Consider the following 19,238-nt stretch of genomic DNA (forward strand, 5'->3'; position numbering starts at 1 on the left):
TTTGGACATACAGAGTGTATGGGATCAGAAAAACATCTAGTATTATTACAGGATCTTCCTCTGCCTACGTAGGCTATGGTCTCTGACTGTCTTGCGGAATTCCCTGATTCGGACACTTCATCTTGCTCGAACTCGTCTGTTTCCAATCTTTCTTCATGAATACGTTCTATTTCTTTACGGATTTTTCGGCACATGGCTATTATACAGTTTTGCTTATCGTGTCTCCCTTCTGATATATTCTGGCTCCATCTTGTAAGAATAAGCATTGCATTCGGGTCTACCCCCGGACGGTCTTGATTTCTGATCATACAGTTTATGAGGAAACGTAACAGTTCCCCCTGTATCTCTACTTTCTGGAATTCCATAGCTCTGTTAATACATTCTGGATCTCGCCCTGTTTGAACAAAATGATATATTTTATCTAGATGCGTAGTCATTCCTGGTAACCTCGCTAAATACTCTGCGGCTCGTCTAATACGTAATGATGCCAGGACCATTTCGTCCTCTTTACCGACCACCGGGTCATATCTACAATCTATAAGGAGTTCCTTAAGCGCACGTTCACTTACGAATTTGGGTGTACGTGAATGCGCTGACTCTTGAAAAACAAGTTTATTTATTCTAGGTGGCGTAAAAGTATTGCTAGCACCTCCCGTGGCCCCATCTGGGGCGTCGGGTGTGAATGGATTCGTCGAACGTGACACAGCAACTATAGGTGTTGATACCACTGTAGAATCGATTGCGGAGACAGTTGCGGAAACAGATGTGCTTGCCGGAGCTTGTGTCGGGACTTGCTGTTGCACGGGGACAGATACCTGATCCTGACGTTGAACCCCTCCGCCAGACGGTCTATGTGGTGCGGGGTTAGCATACTCGGGAGCTGTGTCATCTAGATATGAGGAAAGAAAAACATCTTCTGCGGTTCTGGGATGCCCTTTAGGATGTACCTTAATTGGGAATAATGGGGGTGGCAAGTCTTTTGGCATCTCTGGAACAGCCTTAGGTAGTCCTTCGGCTAGAAGGGGATACATACCATTCATAAGAGCATTTCTTTGTCTATCTACTTGTTCTGATTTCACTCGGATACCTTCCTCAATTAATAGATTTTCTTGAACTTTCTTTGAACTTTCTTTACTCCTCTCTTCTTGTCTACGTGCTTTTTCTGTACGTCTATGAGATTCTTTACGCCATAACTCAACAGCGTCTTTCTGTGACTGTCTGACTTTTCTTTTCCATAACTCTTCCTCCACTTTCATGATGCACTCTGCATCCCAGGTTCCCGCTGCGGGCCACCTTTGACTTTCTGGCAATCCCTTGGTATAATCTACCCATAAATCAAGAAATAATATGGCATCTAAGCCATGCTTGTGATACATAAAATGCCCTGGAGTGTCCCTAGGAGGAATAGGAACTGCTTCTTCAAGCACCCCTTTTCTGGTAGTAATCTGTCTTAACTTCGAGAAGAGCGGCATATTGACAACTGATCTGATACTTACTCTTGAACTCACTTAATACGAGAAAACACAATAATGAACAGTGAACAATGAACAATCATTCATACCACAATATGCAAGACATTTGAACACTTTAAACATTTAAACATTAAACATTTTAAAAAATGACCGACAATGATGACAGTCTGTATAACTAATCACCAAGCTGAATTTTTGACAATAACTGAATACTTCGGAATACTTGATATACTGCTAAACAGTACATATACACTGCTAAACAGTGCAGACCGGATTTGTGTACCCAAATCCGTCTTGACCGGCACAACCTATGTGCGCGTCAACACGCCTCCCCGGCGATGGTACTCACCGAGTAGCTCCTTGAAACGGAAGGCCTCAGAGAATGGACGGGACTTGATGACTGCGGACAGTGGACCCTCTGGACATCGGGACTTCGAAAACCTGGTGGGCCTCTGTATACCTCGGATCTTGCTCTCTCAGCTAGGCTCTGGTCGGGATACTTCGCACTTCTCACCGCCTCGTCTGGGTTGATCGCAGCCTCAGTCGCCCCCGCTTGACCGGAGGGAGCTACAGGAAATCCTGCTGGTACGCGTTATGGTCCGTCCAGCTGTGGCAGGAGACCGGGCCTGCAACGCACCGCCGGCGCGTGAGATGAGAAAGTGTCCCTATTCGGGCGCCATTATGTGGTAAATATTCTTTTACCTAGACTGAATTTCATACGGAATCTAAAATAAAGTAAAATAACTCAGAATAATAAGAGGCAGAATCCGTGGTATAAGAGGTTTTCTGAATGGGCTTTATTCCAAAATGGCCGACTCGAGTGGCGGCCTTCAGGTTCCGTCACCACGAGGGTTCAGGAAGTGAAGTACAATACTTTATTGACAAGAAGTAACTTTTATAGGTCATACATTACAATGAAACGAATGTAGAAGGCGTAACAATTGATAAGAGAAATGACATAGTAAGTATGTAATCGAAACTAGGCGTAATAAGGAGCAAAAAGAAACATGATTGGCTCTGATTATCATACATAGGTGGATCTATAAGATAATACTTAACATAGATGCGCGCGCAGCAGCATGACGTGTAATTGACGTGCAACTAGGGGGTGAAGGGGACTTGACATTTAGCTCTATATGTGGAGACGAAAAGTCTGGGGGGTCAAGTCAACCTAATCCCAAATCATATCTAACATCCTATGTTTAGAGAACTATGTTATCCACAAGGAAGGACTCTCGGGCAGAATCTATTCTATACTGACTGTGCGTGTGTGTACAAGCGTCTAAGTGTCTACACTGAATGCGAGAGGATGGGAATATTCCATGGTGACAGGGCTATGAATTACTTGCATGAGGACGGAAAGGCCGAGTCCTTTGCTTGGGAGCTAAAGGAAATGTTTACCTAAATCACTAGACAGGAATGCATCGGCTGAAAAGCAAAGTAGATAATTCGAAGGTGAAATACAGCTTCTTGGCAGGCAGGCGAAACTGGCCGAGGCAGGCACCGTTAGCTGCACAGGGAGTAGGACAAAGTTCATGGATACAGATGCGAGCTCAAGCTGAAGCTGTCAGAGGCAGAGAGCAGGGAAAGGCTTTGAGGACAGAATCGGGCCTACTTGCCTGAACTGTAAAAATGGAGTAACTTAGCCATATAAAGTCGGTGGCCTTTCATACTTAGGAATCGAATATCCATCCCATTGATGGCGGATCTGACAGAGAACATGTTGACGGTGGACGCACATATGTTTGCGTCTTGGAAACTGGAACTGGAGGGAACATACATGTACTTGTAACATGCATATAGAACCGTTGGGGTCCAAGATAGGGGACATAATTGATCAGGAAAATCCACATTTCCACACTAGTCACAATCCTGGAACCTTCTTTCCACATTATGCCATACCGACCGTGTGTCTTTAAAACGCTCGCAAAACCACACATGCCTTTCCCACGTAAACTTTACCATGCAGTCATTACCATGTAGATGCCTTTAGCATGCATGCCTTTACCACACCTGCCTTTACCTTGCATAGTTATTATATGGAAGGTAAGTAAAAATAATTTTTTATTTTTTAAATTACTTAAATTAACATTTTTATAGGAGGGAAATCCAAATGTCATTTTTTCTTATTTTTGGGGAGGCAGGGGGGCTTGCCAACCTGCTTTTTTCACAACCAACCATTCAACCCTCAAATTACCCTTACCTCCCTTTACCACTGCCCCACCTCTAAACACTAAAATTACCCATACCTGCTTTAATGCTACTCACCCCTAAACTGTAATATCACCCTTACCTCCCTTTACCACCACTCACACCGAAACCCCATTTTTGTAATCACCATATTATTTGCATGGTAAAATGCATAGAAAGGGAAAATACTTTGTTTTAAAGGCTGTTTCCCTCCTATACCATATCTCCTTAGTTTCCCCTTCTCTCATCCTCTGTATGCTGTATCCCTATTATACAGCAGCTTTCAGTATCCACCTCTCCCTCCTTCCCTTCTGCTGCCTCTACTTTCTATTGCATAACTCAAAACTGCCAGCTACCACCACATGCTTCATTACCACCTTATACTCTTCTAGTTCTCCTGATCGCTCCACGTTTTGCAACACTCACCCCCTCCCTACCCACCCCTGCTGTTCTCACTTAAAGTGTAACCCCTACTTTGGTGTAATGCTCTGTTGCTGTTCTCACTTAAAGTGTAACCCCTACTTTGGTGTAATGCTCTGTTGCTGTTCTCACTTAAAGTATAACCCCTACTTTGGTGTAATGCTCTGTTGCTGTTCTCACTTTAAGTATTTTGTCTTATCTATACATGCAAAATTATATATTTTTACCGAAGCAGAAGCTAAAGCTTCAGTAACATTGTCTCGCATATATTTTTACTGATATTGTAATTGTATTTATATTTATATAGCGCTTACTAAATTGTATTTATATTTATATAGCGCTTACTACCCCAGATGAGGTGTTGAAACTCTTTTCGGCATGTTGCATGCTACTGCGAAACCCAAAGTGGATTATTGGTGGACAAATATAGCAAAATATACGTTTTTTATTTGAGCAGTGGATATGTTCGTCTGTTAGTTGGATTGAATAGGATAAAGGGGAATGGAGGAGGGAAGAGTCTAGAAAGTATTATTGGGGATATCATAGAAGTAAAATGAGGTTTGGGATGAGTCAATGGAGGGATGAGTCTCAAAAGTGTTATTAGAGAGATGATAGTAGTAAAATGAGGTTTGGAATGATTCAAAGGATGGATAGAGGAGGGAAGAGTTTGGAAAGTGTTATTTGGGAGATAAAAGTAGTAAAATGAGATTTGGGGAAGAGTCTTGAAAGGAATATTAGGCAGATCATAGTAATACAATGAGGGTTGGGATGAATCAGAGAATGAGGTAGAGGATATATTGAAAGAGCTATAGGATGAGACATGTAGTAGGAGAATTTGGAGAGAGTTGAAGGTTCCCCCTGCCACAGTATGAGTAAAGTTTTAAAGATATAAACAATAAATAGAGATAACGTTCTATTTTATAAAGTCTGATATGTAGATGTATGGAAAAAAAATTGTGACTCAGATTTTCAAGTGTTGCAGTACATAAAGCTAATTTGTTTATCTATTTTTTATTTTTTGGGGGGAAAGTTTGTTTAAAAAAGTTATTTATATAATTTTATTTTATATTTTCTCTAATATTTCAATAGTGTTGATTACTTATAGAAACAATTGTTATGATTGTGTAAGACAGAGAATGTAATCCAATAACTCATATAAATTTTCACACATTGTGATAAATAAAAAATAAAAGAGACCCATAAGCATGCATGCAATAACGTAAATGTAAACTATGCTGTGACCTATATATACACATGTTAAGCATGAAATAATTATATTTATATTTTAACCCTAGGTAATATATACATCTGTTTAGCAGACCCATGAGAATATCTGTATATTGGTAAACCATAATTAGTATGTATGTTTGACCAAAGACCTTCACATATCTAAATACATATATGTAATCAAATTATACATGTTTACATGCAATGGCATATGCTGTACATTTGTGTTTGGACTATGGTGATCATGTCTTCTTGAGTAGGTTTCTGAAAATAAGATAGTTATCTGTGGATCTTAGTTTAGGGAGTAATGAATTGCCTAGTTTGACTGCTTGGACAGAGAAAGATGTACCACCCATGTTTTCTTTCTTGTTTGGTGGTATTTAGAGGCGAGATGCCAATCTGAAGCAGGTGTTCCTTTGTTGTATGTATTTGGTGATTTTATTCCTGATGACAATTGGTCATTGTTAGAAATGGGATTTCTGGCTGGCTAAGGCTTGCGCCAAAGTCAGGCAGAAACCACCACTCTAGTCAGGGCAAGGAAGTTACACGCCAAAGATAACCCCTGCTCACCCCCTTGGTAGCTTGGCACGAGCAGACAGGCTTATCCCTGAGGCGATGTGTAAAGCGTTTGCGCGCGCACCCAGCAACAACACCCAAGGCCCACCACAAAGGAAACTCCACACAAGGTATTATATAAAAATAACCTTTGTATTATACACAACACATTAGATAAAAACACACACTTTACAATGTGCCAACAGGCACGGGCAGAATTTACAAGGGATTATATATACAGGGGACAGGGCCACATGGACCACTGTCAGGAATTAGCACTTTGTAGGAATAGCACTTAGAACGTAGGAATAATATTTGAGAACATAGCACACAATCACTGTAGCACTAAAAATAGAACATGTAGCACACAACCAGTAACTACTGGTATCAGAACGTACCACCTACGCAACCCTAACCACCTTTAGGAATACCACGCAGGGAACTAGGACCTCACTAGTACCACCTGTACTAGGGGAAAAACAACCACCTAAGTATCACTCTACCTGTAGGGGTCTAAGCACATAAACACAGGATGCATAAAATACATTTAGAGGTGTAAAGCACATGACGCATAAACACATTCAGAGGTGCAGGAAAGGAAACAAGAACACACTAGTATAATTACTACTAGTAAAACAATCTCCAATGCATAAACACAGTTTAGGAAGGAGAATATCATAAAGACATTGCGCAGGCGCAAAAGTACATATATAAAAATCACCAAGCGCCCTAGGGGAGGGCACAACACCAGATAACTGTCCGCAGGCCAACTGGCCTCTCAGGATGCAGAAATACCCAATATACAAGAATGTCAGGGCGCGACTGCGCAGGCTGTGCAAGCCCGGCGCACAAGGCACAACCTAAACGTTGCAGCTGCCCACGAAGTGCTGGGCAGCTGTAGGGACTGGGGCCTGGGCACCTCGGGGCCCTTAGGACACTTATGGCAGTCGTTGGAGCCTGTCTGGGCTCTGAATCAATATTGTGCCCCTTGAGCCTCGCAGGCTCTAAATAATAATGTGCCCCGTTCACGTTGGAGCGGCCCGCTGCCTTCCGGGGCCGCTCTAATCACCAGGAAATGCCCCCGTCTGTTGGAGCCTCACGGGGCTTGAGAAGAATACTGCCCCCGGGTTGGAGTCCCGTTTGCGGACTCAGAAAGGGGAATCCAAATTTTGCTCACGGGGCGCAGCTGCCCTCTGACAAGTGGGGCAGCTGCGAGAGCCGTCAATGTGCCCCAAAGCAGGCACCAGCTACGGGAGCGCGGGCCCCTCGGGGCTTAGGTACCAAAGGTACCCTTTCCTTCCTCCCCACTCACCGGCTGAATCGGAGGCTGCGCTGGTGTCTCCGGTGACGGCGGGAGGCTCTCCGCTTCTCTCCTTGGCGCGCTGCTCCGCTGGACCTTGCAGGGCTCTCACCACTCACGGGAGCCCTGCAGGGGAAGCTGCCACACGTCCGCTTCTCTTCTCCGGCGAGGGCACCGGGGCGCAGGGTAGGCTCCTGCCTGCTCCGGGGCCCAACCAAACAGTCGCGAGTCTTCGGAGGGAGGCGGGGTAGGCTCCCGCCCTCCCACTTCCTGTTGTCCCGGAGTCCCGCCCCCGGCCTGCCTGACTTCCTTCGAGCCCGGCCGCGGCGGTGACTTCTCTCGGCAATAAGAGGGGTAGGCTCCCTCGCGATATGAAATACATGGCGGGGTGGGCACCCGCCGTGAAATTAAGACAAACAAGCGGGGTGGGCACCCGCCAATGACCACGGCAATGTCCCTGGCAGGGTGGGCACCTGCCAGGGGACTTCAGAATCTGTACAGACGGGGCAAACGCCGGGTGGGCACCGGCTTTGAGAAATAAAGCGCTCTGAGCGCTAAAAGGCAATTACAAGCGCTTCCAGGCGCTTGAGGGACAAATAAAGCGCTCCCAGCGCTTTGGCAAATTAAAGCGCTCCCAGGTGCTTTGGGGAGCAGGAAAGTACCAAAGTCCAGCAATGTTCTTCCCTGCATGCAGCAGGGCAGGGGTGGGGGACAAGGCTGGACCCAGAGCCAGCTCACTGGGCCTCCAGGCAGGGAGGTAGTCCAGGTGGCGGTCCTCTGGTCCAGCAGCAGCAGCAGCCCCCCTCAGGTAAGATCCTGGCAGAGAACAGTTTCTGTGGGGACACAGCCCCATTTTTATACAGGCAAACCCTTTGTTCTGGGTTCAGGGTGAGGGGGAAAACCAGTCGCAGCTGGTTGGGGAGCACCCTTGATGTGCTCAGCCCCTCACTCTATTCACTGGAAGGGCTAGGGTCGTCAGTCGCACCACAGGGGGCGGGGCCAGCATTATGTTTGGAAAACCCTGTCCTATTCAGGACCCAGGTGGACTCCTCCCACCCATCTAGCTGCTGATCTCCCCATTCACCACTGGGTGACTCATCCTGACACTGGGGAATCCCTAGCCCGTCACATGACATGACCAGCCAATCACGCGACAGACACACTGCACACAGAAGTGCCCACTTCTAGAAGTGGCACTTCCACACTAGGTACATGCACGCCGCACACATCATCGCGCAGCATTCACTCCCACGAGTCCGCACATACCAAACTCGGGCCTGCACACCCCACGCATCAGGAACTACTAGGGACACATACATTCCCCATGCATTCCTATGGGAGGGCAGGCCTATCTCACCACATGCACTCAGAGCACGCACGCACTTTACCCTGGGACACAGGGAAAGTGCGCAGAAACCAAACAATCACCACACCAAGTCACCAGTAAAAATCAAAAAAGTTCAGGGGTGAACCTGCCAGAAGGGCCAAGTCCAACAGTCATGTTCCATGTATTGCTATGTGGGTGATAGAAATCAGCTTGAAGGTAGATCTTCTGGTAACTGGTAACCAATGCATGGCCCTTTTGGCAGTGAAGATGTGGGGTTGTGGCTTTTATGTTGGAGTAGTCTTGAAGCAGAGTTCCAAATTCATTGTAGTCTTTTCACAGTTGATAAAGATGATGGTTCGTAGAGGCCATTGGCATAATCAAATTTAGACAGCACATGAGAGATGGTAGCGTGGACCTTGTGTGGAAATCCTAGATGGGAGAAGATGGTTCAAACAGTTTCATAGTAATGAAGCTTGATCTTATCCACTTGGAGACAGTATTAAATGATTTTCATGCCTTCGGTGGTGTACATTTACAAAAAGACAAACATGCTTAAGTTGGCATTCTGTGTAATTTTCATGCACGCACATAATGTATCATGTGTGTGAATATGACAAGTGTGAATCAAAAATGCAGGAAAATTAGCCAGTATCTTTTAAATGTCTACCATGGATTGGTAAAATTGTGTTTCCCATAGTTAACAAGTGTTTCTATGGTTGTAGGGTCATGTCAACATACTGCTGATTATTCATGGATTATATAACTCTGTTGTGTAGATAATGTCATAGTTGCCATTTATTATGCTCTGAGCTGGCAGTTACAATCACCAGATTCAACACTTATTTAACAGTCAGTGCTTTTAAAGCATAATATACAAACTGTTTGTATGTGCAACAAAACCATTAACAACTAAGCAGTGTCACTAAAGTTTATGGATAATTTTGCAATTGAGCACTCTATATTGTTGTTCAATGGGTATTTCCTGACAATGAATTTTATTTCCATTTCTTTACTAGAGTATCTTCACATTTTCCTGACGCCATTTGTTTGTTGTATCCTTGTAAAGTGTCAAAATCATCCTATGCTTCTTAACACAACATATCATTTTTTACCATACATTGCCATTTTCTTCAGTCTTCAGGTACAAGCATAACTGTGGATATTGCTGTTATGGGAGAAGCCCATGGGCTCATTACAGACCTACTGGCAGATCCTTCACTTCCTCCGAATATAATCACCTCCTTGAGAGCAGTCAGCAATCTTCTCAGCACCCAGTTGACCTTCCAGCCGATTCATAAGCCAAGACTAAGTACCCTGGTGTCTTTCAATGAAAATTATACTTGTTCTGACTCTGAAGAGTGTCCAGAGAAAGGAGAAAAGCTGGCTATCCCCAAAGTAGGTTGTGCATTTTTTTGACTAATAAAACATTTATCTAAAATTTGAACCTTTATGTAATAGAGCCTCATGCTTTAAGTAAGGCTGATAATGCTTGTTCGGAGGAAAATGTATAAATTTACTTAGTTGTACTGTGATGAAAGTGTCATGATAAGAGACCAATTTCATTATATTCAGTGAAAACATTACGTATTGGACAAATCAGCAAAATGTTGTGCTTCTGTTCAATCATTTAAGTATATTAAAAAAAGTGATGGGTGGGTTGCTTGAATTAATCTCAGCCACTGGTAATTACTCGGGCCACATCCCAGTCCATGGCGTCATGTTTGTTGAACCTACATTAATTTACAAAGATTATGAGGTGTTGCTGCAGAACTAAGTCAAGAATTCCATCCACAGCAACCAATTCAGACAGATAGAGTTACAGCAGCATGTTTGCAATGTAATTGGTTACTGTTTTCAAACACTGCTTAATTCTTTTGAAATCCTGGAATTCCCTTCCGCAGATTCTGATGAGGGTGTTTTGTTATATGCAATACAGCTTTAAGTAAATTTTTAGGTTTGAAAATGTCCTAAACTTTGCACTTCTTTGAGATATCTAAAGATTATTCTATTGATCTGACAGGTCAAATTTCCTTACATTAACTGAATGATACATTTAGAATTGAACAGCATTTTTTACAAATTTTTCTCGATTGCCTGATGTTTCAGTGTCATAGATCTTAATTTGTGAAGTATTTGCTTCTAAATGATTCCAAGGCCCTTTGCACATCATGGTCATTTTATTATAGGCTTTAAATAGAATTTAGCATACCTTTCATAGAACCAATACACAACATTATGTAAAGAAATGTATTCTAAACTCCAGTATTAATAAAAGGTATTTTACTAGAATGGTAAATAGGTATCATGTTTGTATTTCAAGGCAATAGTCAGAAATATAAATAATTTCTCTGTTCTGTCACTAAAGATAGTAAACAGTAACTACTGATGCTGTATTTAAATATTTTTGGGGAGCATATATCATCAGGCAGTTGAACATGATTACATCTAATTAAATTACTTCTTTGAAGAGTTAGGGTAACCACACTGCTGATAATATAAAACTACTGTAGCTTAGAGCAAACCTTGTACTAAATAGTTTATGAAAAATGTAAAATGTTTGAATGATTTTAAAGCACTTAAACCAGTTATCCAATTTGGTTTCATAAATAAATATCAGAGTGATTGCAAAACCCATGTCAGCATCCTCCTCGACAGCAAACTCTCCATTAAACGTCAGGTTACGATGTCTCCTCAGCCTGCTTTCTCACGCTCCGTATGCCACACAAAGTTTTTAAGTGGCTTCCCATTTGTATGAGGAAGATGGTGACACAAGCCCTCATCACCAGTCAACTGGACTTCGGCAACGCACTTTATGTAGGCACGACTGCTGAACTCATGCAAAGACTCCAGCTGATCCAGAACACTGCGCCAGACTCCTCCTCAACCTGCCCAAGTGGACACACATCACCCAGCACCTGAAAGACATCCAATGGCTGCCGATCCAGAAGAGATGCTAGTTCAAGCTTCTGACCCATGCCCCGAAACCCTCCACTACCAAGTTCCCACCTACATGAATTACCGTCTGAATTTCCAACAGCCTCCCATGCACCTCTGCTCCACACACCTCGCCCTCTCCCAGATACTTCACATACGCTGCTGCTGCTCTACACGAGGAGGCTCCTTCTCGCATCTTGCTGACAAAGCCTGCAATGCCCTCCCACTCCACCTCCGCACCATCGCTGACCCACTTTAGGGAAGAGCTCAAGAACTGACTCTTTGCCTGATAGCTGCAACAAACTCCTGGATACCCTCTCAGGTGACAAGCCGTGCTTTATAAGTATGACCTGATCGATGGATTGAGATGTAAGGGTGATTTATATACATTTGGATGTTTCCTTTCTTTTAAATATAACTCATTACAGATAATACATTCCCATTGCATCAGAGTTTAGATTTCCACTCTTTCCTGCCTATGCAGTAGTTAAATACATGCTTTCCCAAGTAAATTGTAGAAATGCTGTTATATGTTATTTAGGCTGCTTTTTAGTAAATGTATATGCTGGATTTCTCAGAAATGGCATTGAGATTTGTGATGCAAAATGGGTATTTTGTTTGTTTCAAATATGTGATTATTGCTACCATCACTTGTAAGGCTGTACAATTAATGAGAAGCCCTCTGCTTAAGACAATTATACTATACAATCAAATGCCTGAATATATATTGCTACACTCACATATATAAAAATACAACATTATACAAAATGAAAACAATCACATCCACTGATAATTATGCTAAGTATCTAAAGAGCGATTCTCTACAATGTATATGCAACATAGATCCCCATTTTATAATACAAGAGGCTTATAAAACTCTTGTTCTAGCTCCCCGATAGGAAGCAGACTTTGGTCTGATCAGACAAATGTTTGCTCTATGCATCGATTGGCACTAGTATCAGTAGAGAAATGACACCGAAAAGTTAAATAAAAATAAAGTATTATATTACCCCACATTCACCATTTAACTTGTTTAGTATTAAGCAGCAAACCCAACACTCCATTTTGGAAAACAAAGATTTATATTTATAATGATCATAATCTAAAACGGTAATGATCAAGCCACAAATATGGAGGGGCAATATCAAAGAAAGATACTAATTGTCACAGTACACATATTCCCTGTTAGCAGTCTTTAATCACAACATCAATTTACCGTTTAACTATCCACCCGGCCATCAAAATAAAATAAAACATCTAGAATTAATCTTCAGTGCAAATCCTGTACTAGATTATTAAATATCCCTAGAGGCACATAATGAAGTGTTTACATAGAATCCTTTTAAAAGAATGATCTAAGCTGCTAAGGGAATATGTCTTTCACGCACCAAATGGAATGGTCTGTCTCTGGGACCAGGACCCTATAGTTTAGTAAAACAAATAAAAAAGCGCTCAACCTTTTTAGTTTCCTCAGTATGACGACCTAAATATGTATGCTCAGGTGTGGTCACTGTGCCAGGGGAATCAAACTGCACCTTACTAATGAAGTCCAAATAGGTAGAAACCATTCTTGAGTTGCTTGTTTCTGTTTCAGAGGGGACCTGGTGTGGCCGTTTGAAATGTACCTTTCCTACTTGGAGCAGGACCAAGCCTAAATTGCATGATGGCATATCTTTTCTGGAGTGAAACAGTTGGCAAAATAAACATCAGTGTGGGTAAGGGGCACTGAGCTGGCTACACATGAACACATGTGCACATGAATGTGCGCACATGCGCGGGCTACGTTTGAGAGACCACAGTTGTATGCCACCTGGTAGCTGGACACAGCTAACCCTGCTTGAGGACGTTTTAAACTGCAAATTTGAGCAGTCAAAAAAACTGTTTTGCCAGACCTAAACCTTACGTTGACATTTTTAGTCAGCCATATGTGTAGACCATACAGCCCATTAAGGCAGCGTGCATGATATTTAAAAGTAAGACATGTAAAAATTAAAGCTGAACATATACTTACAGTAAAGTATCCCCAAAAATGATTCTCTGTAGCAAGGCTAGCTGCTGTCATATGGAATCACTGGGCACATTGTAACATTAATCAAATGCTAAATTCGGATTAGTAGTGGCTCGAAAAATACTTCTTCCACTGATTTTAATTGTAATTTAAAATCGTCTTTGAAAGGTAAAGTTCGATTTTAAATTATTATTTTAGAAATGCCACTTTTAAAAAGTTAGTATTTTCCTGGCCTTTCTGTGAGTGGCTAGTTGCTCTTTGACTGGGGATGGTTCCTCAACTGAGAAATGTGTGTTTCGGGGCCAGATGGTGGACAAAAAGGCCTAGGTGTAGAGGAAAGTGGGTCTTCCTGATCAGATGGCTGCTGTGGAGCTGTGCCCTGCCTTGCTTACACTTCAGAGGGATCTGCCCCAAACAAAGGACCCTGACATCAGGCCTGTTCCTGGCCTTGTTTCACTAGCCAGGCTGGACCAAAACCCAGGGGTAAGGGAGGAACTGACCAGCACCAGTTTTAGGGTTAGACAAAGTAGGGTACCCCACTCATAGGCTGGCACTGGGCATAAAGGTGGCATCCCCAAAACCTGAAAAGAGAGCATGAACCTAGACCTGGTTGTTGACGGCAGCAACATCATGGGTAGCTGGAAGGACAAGTCACCAGATTACTTACTGGATTAAGCACTGTATCTGGAGCTGCCCCCAGGACTAGATAGGTCTCTCTAATGCCAATGGTGCTGGCCCCCTTACACACCAAAGACAAGTTGGAGAAGACCAGGAGCCAGGAAAGAAGGAAGCTGGCTCAGGGAGCCAGCTCACCACAATGTGCTCCCATTTAGAGGCCAGAAGGCCAGCTTAAAATCTTTCTTTTGGCTGGAGCTTACCCCCATGAGTTAAACAAGCCCAAGTACACTCTAATTGGCCTAAAGGGAGCTGAGATATAGCGGCTACAATAATTTTACCCTAATGCAAATGATACAGCATGTGGGGGCTCCACTGCCACGTTCATGATTTCTCCCTGGGAGGGCCAAGACCTCTGAGATCGTGTAAACTTCGTTTTGACTTTCTATTCAGAAGGAGGTGTGACTAGGGCCCCCTCCCTTTACTCCCTTGGTGCCCTTAGAACCCCCTTCTTCCCGGGGATTGACACATTCATCGCAGGCCCCAGAACCCCATGCCTGTTGCCCACAATAACAAAGGAAGACCCCCACCTCCTCTGAGAAGAGAACGAGGAGAGAGACGGTGTCGGGCTCGAGCACTGAAGGGTTTTCGGCTCTGTGTGGCCCCCGAGGACTGGGTTTGCATGCAGGACTGGCCAGCCAGCATGAAAATAGCCCCCCCATGCTGCCCTAATGAGAGAGGAGGCAGGGGATGCCCCATGTAGGATCAGGACACCCATCAAAAAAAGCGAGAGAAAAAGGAAAGATAAACGATGTGAGGCTACCAGAGCTTCAGCACAGCCAGAGAGCTGCTGTTTAGATATTCACAGCTCTGGTGGCTGGAGCTCCCCAATACTACCCTGCAAGAGACTCATTTGAATATCCTTTAGTCCTTGTGGTGCCCCAAGGAGGGGTTCGGACAACTTCAGCATAATTCTCATGTGTTTTGGGGGTTTTATTGACTGTGGCAGCCCCCCTTTGGAAGCCGACTAAAAGCTTCCCATGAGTCACCTGGTTCATTGAATCAATGACCCCATGCTTTTTAAAGCCCTTCAGGACTGGAGCTTTTGATCTACAGCTGAGAAGTGTGGAGACTTTTTGTGACTGGGTCTATGGCTTCAGGTTGTGCGGCCTGAAGTGTGCAAAGAAAGACTCAGACACATGTTGTATTGATTTCCAAAGCTTTATTTAATGTATCTTGCAGACAATTAATTTTAGTAAACATTGCAACGCTTTTATAAACTTTAATGCTTACTTTTAAACATTGTTACTGATTGCAGTGGTGGTGATTTTTAATGTCATTTTTGTTCTTATTATGTATTAACCCCTTGACAAAGTCAAAAGACTTGCATTATATCATAATATGGTGACCGCTTGAAAACCCCTATTGGCTTGCCTTTTATATTGTTGTAATGACTCTTTGACAAAGCCAACAGGCTTGCCATGTATTTTATTGAGATGAGCCCTTGTTATAGGTGGTAGTATTGTGAGTTGTGGGTCATGACCGATTAGTAGTCAAATGGAATTTCAGATTGTCACCCAAGGTATTTCCATCTGCCTGACATATTTGTAAACTAATGCATAGTATTTAGTAGTTATAATTTGTTTGTAATTAACTGTACTTTTCCTTTTTCAAAGGACAAGTATTGCCTGGACAAACATTTATTTAGTGTTGTTCTTGTGTGAGATTACTAGCCCACACCACCTCCCCTGAGTAGGCCTGGGACTGCTCTGCTTACCTAACCTGAGAGTCAAGTGCTACAATCTGATGGTTGGTTCCCAGTTAGGAGCGAAATGTGGATCTATTACTTGTGAAGCTTCACATCTTGCTCAACTAACAGCCCGATGCTTTACAAAAGGTATTACTAAGAAGAAGTCTTAAAAAAGTATCGGTCAAAGCAACCATCAGTGTGTACGCTAAAAGTAGACTAGGTGAATAATACCATACCATACCATAATATACTGATAATTATGTAGTGACGATAGAAATATATCAATGTTTTGCTTGCCTTGCTAGTTGGGTGGCTGACTGGGCAGGAAACACAAAAACATATATCCTGATCTGTATTGAACCAGAAAACTGACCATCAGTCTATCAAAAAAGGTACACTACAGCAGACGAACCTCACTCACTAGGTAGTGGTGTGTAATACTGCTGTCAGACAGTGGCAGAAACAGTGGACCTTTCTGCAGTAGGGATAATCGCTGAATGTGATTGAGGCAGTAGCATGTAAAAAAGATGTACTTTCAAAAAACATGCAGCCGCAGTGAAAACAAAACTGACGGGTGGAGAGCAATACTAACAACGCACCACATGTTGTCTAAGAATGATGCATGTCTCTCATGATGGGAAACTACTTTCCCAAGTGATGACAGATATTTCGAAAGCCATTGCAAATCACATTTAGAGTAGCAAATACAAACATCAAATAGTGAATTGTCATGTCTCCTCAGTGTGACATGGGTCAAATAAAGTTAGGTGTACAAAGTCTATACACAACATCACTCAAATAAGACCAACCATGTTTAGTGGAGCAATAGAAACATTGTAACAGGGCAATGCACCTCACAATTCTTTGTATGAGTTTAGTGAATGTGCAACACAACCAGAAAGCCCCCAATAGTAGATATCGGTAAATTAGAGGGCTGCTTTACTTAGTCAATGCCAGGTTCAAGGGGCTCCTGCTAAGGTAAGTAAAATAAATGTGTTTGTTACTGAAAATAAATATATCCTTCAAAACAATATAATTACGAATTAGAGGATAGAATTACACATATCTCCACATTTGCAGAGTGGGAAGGGAATGGCAATATTGCTATTTTCTTTTCCACTGGAATTTGTGAAAAAAGGATACTTCAAAAGAATGGTGTCAGACTTTTGAGTTTAAGGTGCTTGGGACCCAGCTGTCGATGCCCACATGGAGAGGTTGGCATGGATGCTGCCCTAACATAAGAGAAAGTTGCATTTATTACTAGGAAGTGGGGGCTGGAGTGAGAATGGAGTGGTGGTCGGGATGGTTGTGAATTGGTGTTCTGTCACGGTGTCCACAAAAGTGCAATTTAGTTCATGATAAATGTGCACCATATTTTTACTACCTCAAAAAACTGCTGTTCTGTTTTGCTTTTGGAAAACGAATTAAAGCTCTTTAAAATGCTGTTTTAATTGCACTCATTGCACCTTAATTGTAGATGGAATGCTGCAATACCTCTTTGAACACAACTTATCACCATGAAAATAAAGATACAAGGCTCTGTTTTCATTTTAAATACAAGAGAAAAAGAGTAAATAGCTTTTGTGAGATATCGTCATTAATTCAGTATGTTACTGTCAGACAATATCATGTCTATGATCATGAGCAGTTGATGGGCTGAGAGTTAAGGTTCTGTAGCTCAGCATTTTAGTGTTTGTAGGTGTTGGTTTGTGTCAGGAATGGGGTTTTTCATTTGGAAGGGGGTATCCACTGTAAACTCATTAAATCCACTCTGGTGAATCCACTGAGGTGTGCGTTAACTTCAAGTGCTACCACCGACTGTAAAGTAAAGAACAATAAAATTCGTAACCAAATTGGAATACTAGGGGAAAATCTAATGAGATGGAAATACACCAAGAAAATAAAAACAGGCTAAGGGGATTCAAACATATTTATTTTTTAAGTTCTCAAAGTTTTTAGAGACATCCGAGCAATTCAAGACTAACCACGATGGAGCAGAGGTGGATGCATGCAGGTCATTCAGGTCAGGTTTAACCAAGTCCTGGGGCAAACATCAATGCTGAGATGCTAAAGCCAGCAAGGATCGCTAGATGAGGTATATGTTAAAGCCAAACTCAAGCTGAAGCCACTGGTTTGGATACAGTAATGCTTAAAGCAGAGCTGACCTATAGTTCATTGCTACCGGCCGCTTTGCTGGTCAAATAGATTTCCTGCTTCGTCCTGGCTTGATGTTTGAATTTAGCCACTTTTTTGCAAGTCAGAATCTCATAGACAGGCAAGCTGTAGCTGGGCAGTGCTTCACAAGTCTCAATAAAGTTTGCCACGAGGCCCAGCTGAAGCAATTGTTAGCATAGCTAATAGGTCTCAGTAGTACGAACCTGATTTTCTTGTCCATCTTGGATGGAATCTTCTAAGACACTGCTTACCACTTTGTCCTGGTCTTCGAGAGGTGATAAAAATGACAAAGTCTCACTCTAAAAAATAAATGCTGTAAAAGTTCCTCCTATCTACTCCTTTAGCCACTAGCTCCTCAAGGCAGGCTTCTAAACACCAGGTTTCTCTCCAGGCAAGTCTGCAGCATAGTCCATCGCTCTGTGGCCTGCAGTCCCTTCCTGGAATCAGTAGTTATCTTGCCTGTCCCTAAAGCAGGAAAACAGAAGGGCACGCAATTGACCCCCGGAGACCAGTTCCAGTGCTAGCCTGCTAGAAGGAGCCCTTAAGTGAGCCATCTTCTTGCAAGAAGAGTCGAGAGTCAGAAAACTTCTTCAGGTGGAGTATGAGAAATTGAGTTTTTGATAAGGAAGTGAAAGCCCTTCTCAAGCAACAACCACAATGCCTGTTAAGGTGAACCACAAAAGTCACTAAATTAACCAGTGCTTTACCCTCTGGTAGCATAGCACAAAAGCAGTCAGTCTTAACTTAAATGCAATGCATTTTATGCAGCACAGAAAAATTAATAAAGTGAAAACAAAGCACACCAAGCTAGAAAAATAGAGAAAAGTTGAATAAATAATTTGAGACCACAATGACAACAAATCTAATCACAAGAACCGGAATAATGCAATTTTAAAGGTTTGAGTAAAAATAGCAGCAAGAAGCAGAAAGCACTAACTATGGGTATCTAGTCATGATAAACCAGAACAAAATCACAAGTTCAGGCTGACATCGATGGCGTGCAGGCCAGATATAGGTAAGTGGTTGATCTGCTGAAAAAGTTACCTTCTCAAAGTCCGGTGCTCAAAGATAAAAACTTCTGGATTTCATAGGATGAGCATAACTGATGCCAGCAAAGGGTCCTGGACCTGGGGGCGCACCTCTAGAGGATCAGGAACTTTCTCCTGCAGAGGCCAGCAGGGCTCAGGCAGGTCCAGTAGTAGCAGGTCAGCTGGGCAGTTGCAGGGAGGCCTCTGGAGCCTATTGTTGCTCAGAATAGGAGGTCA

The 19,238-nt window shown here is 42.8% G+C and overlaps 1 protein-coding gene across 3 annotated transcripts in view; it reads left to right on the plus strand.

The window, feature by feature from the left end:
- Positions 1-19,238, plus strand: part of PDE3A (phosphodiesterase 3A) — a 1,085,163-nt gene that overhangs the window by 807,958 nt on the left and 257,967 nt on the right. For all 3 annotated transcript variants that reach the window (XM_085652713.1, XM_085652714.1, XM_085652715.1), the window contains one exon: positions 9,626-9,886. In XM_085652713.1, the coding sequence (XP_085508839.1) occupies positions 9,626-9,886 (261 nt within the window). The remainder of the gene's footprint in view (positions 1-9,625; positions 9,887-19,238) is intronic.

This window comes from Triturus cristatus, chromosome 4_1 (genome assembly GCF_964204655.1).
Source record: "Triturus cristatus chromosome 4_1, aTriCri1.1, whole genome shotgun sequence".
Lineage (NCBI taxonomy): Eukaryota > Metazoa > Chordata > Amphibia > Caudata > Salamandridae > Triturus > Triturus cristatus.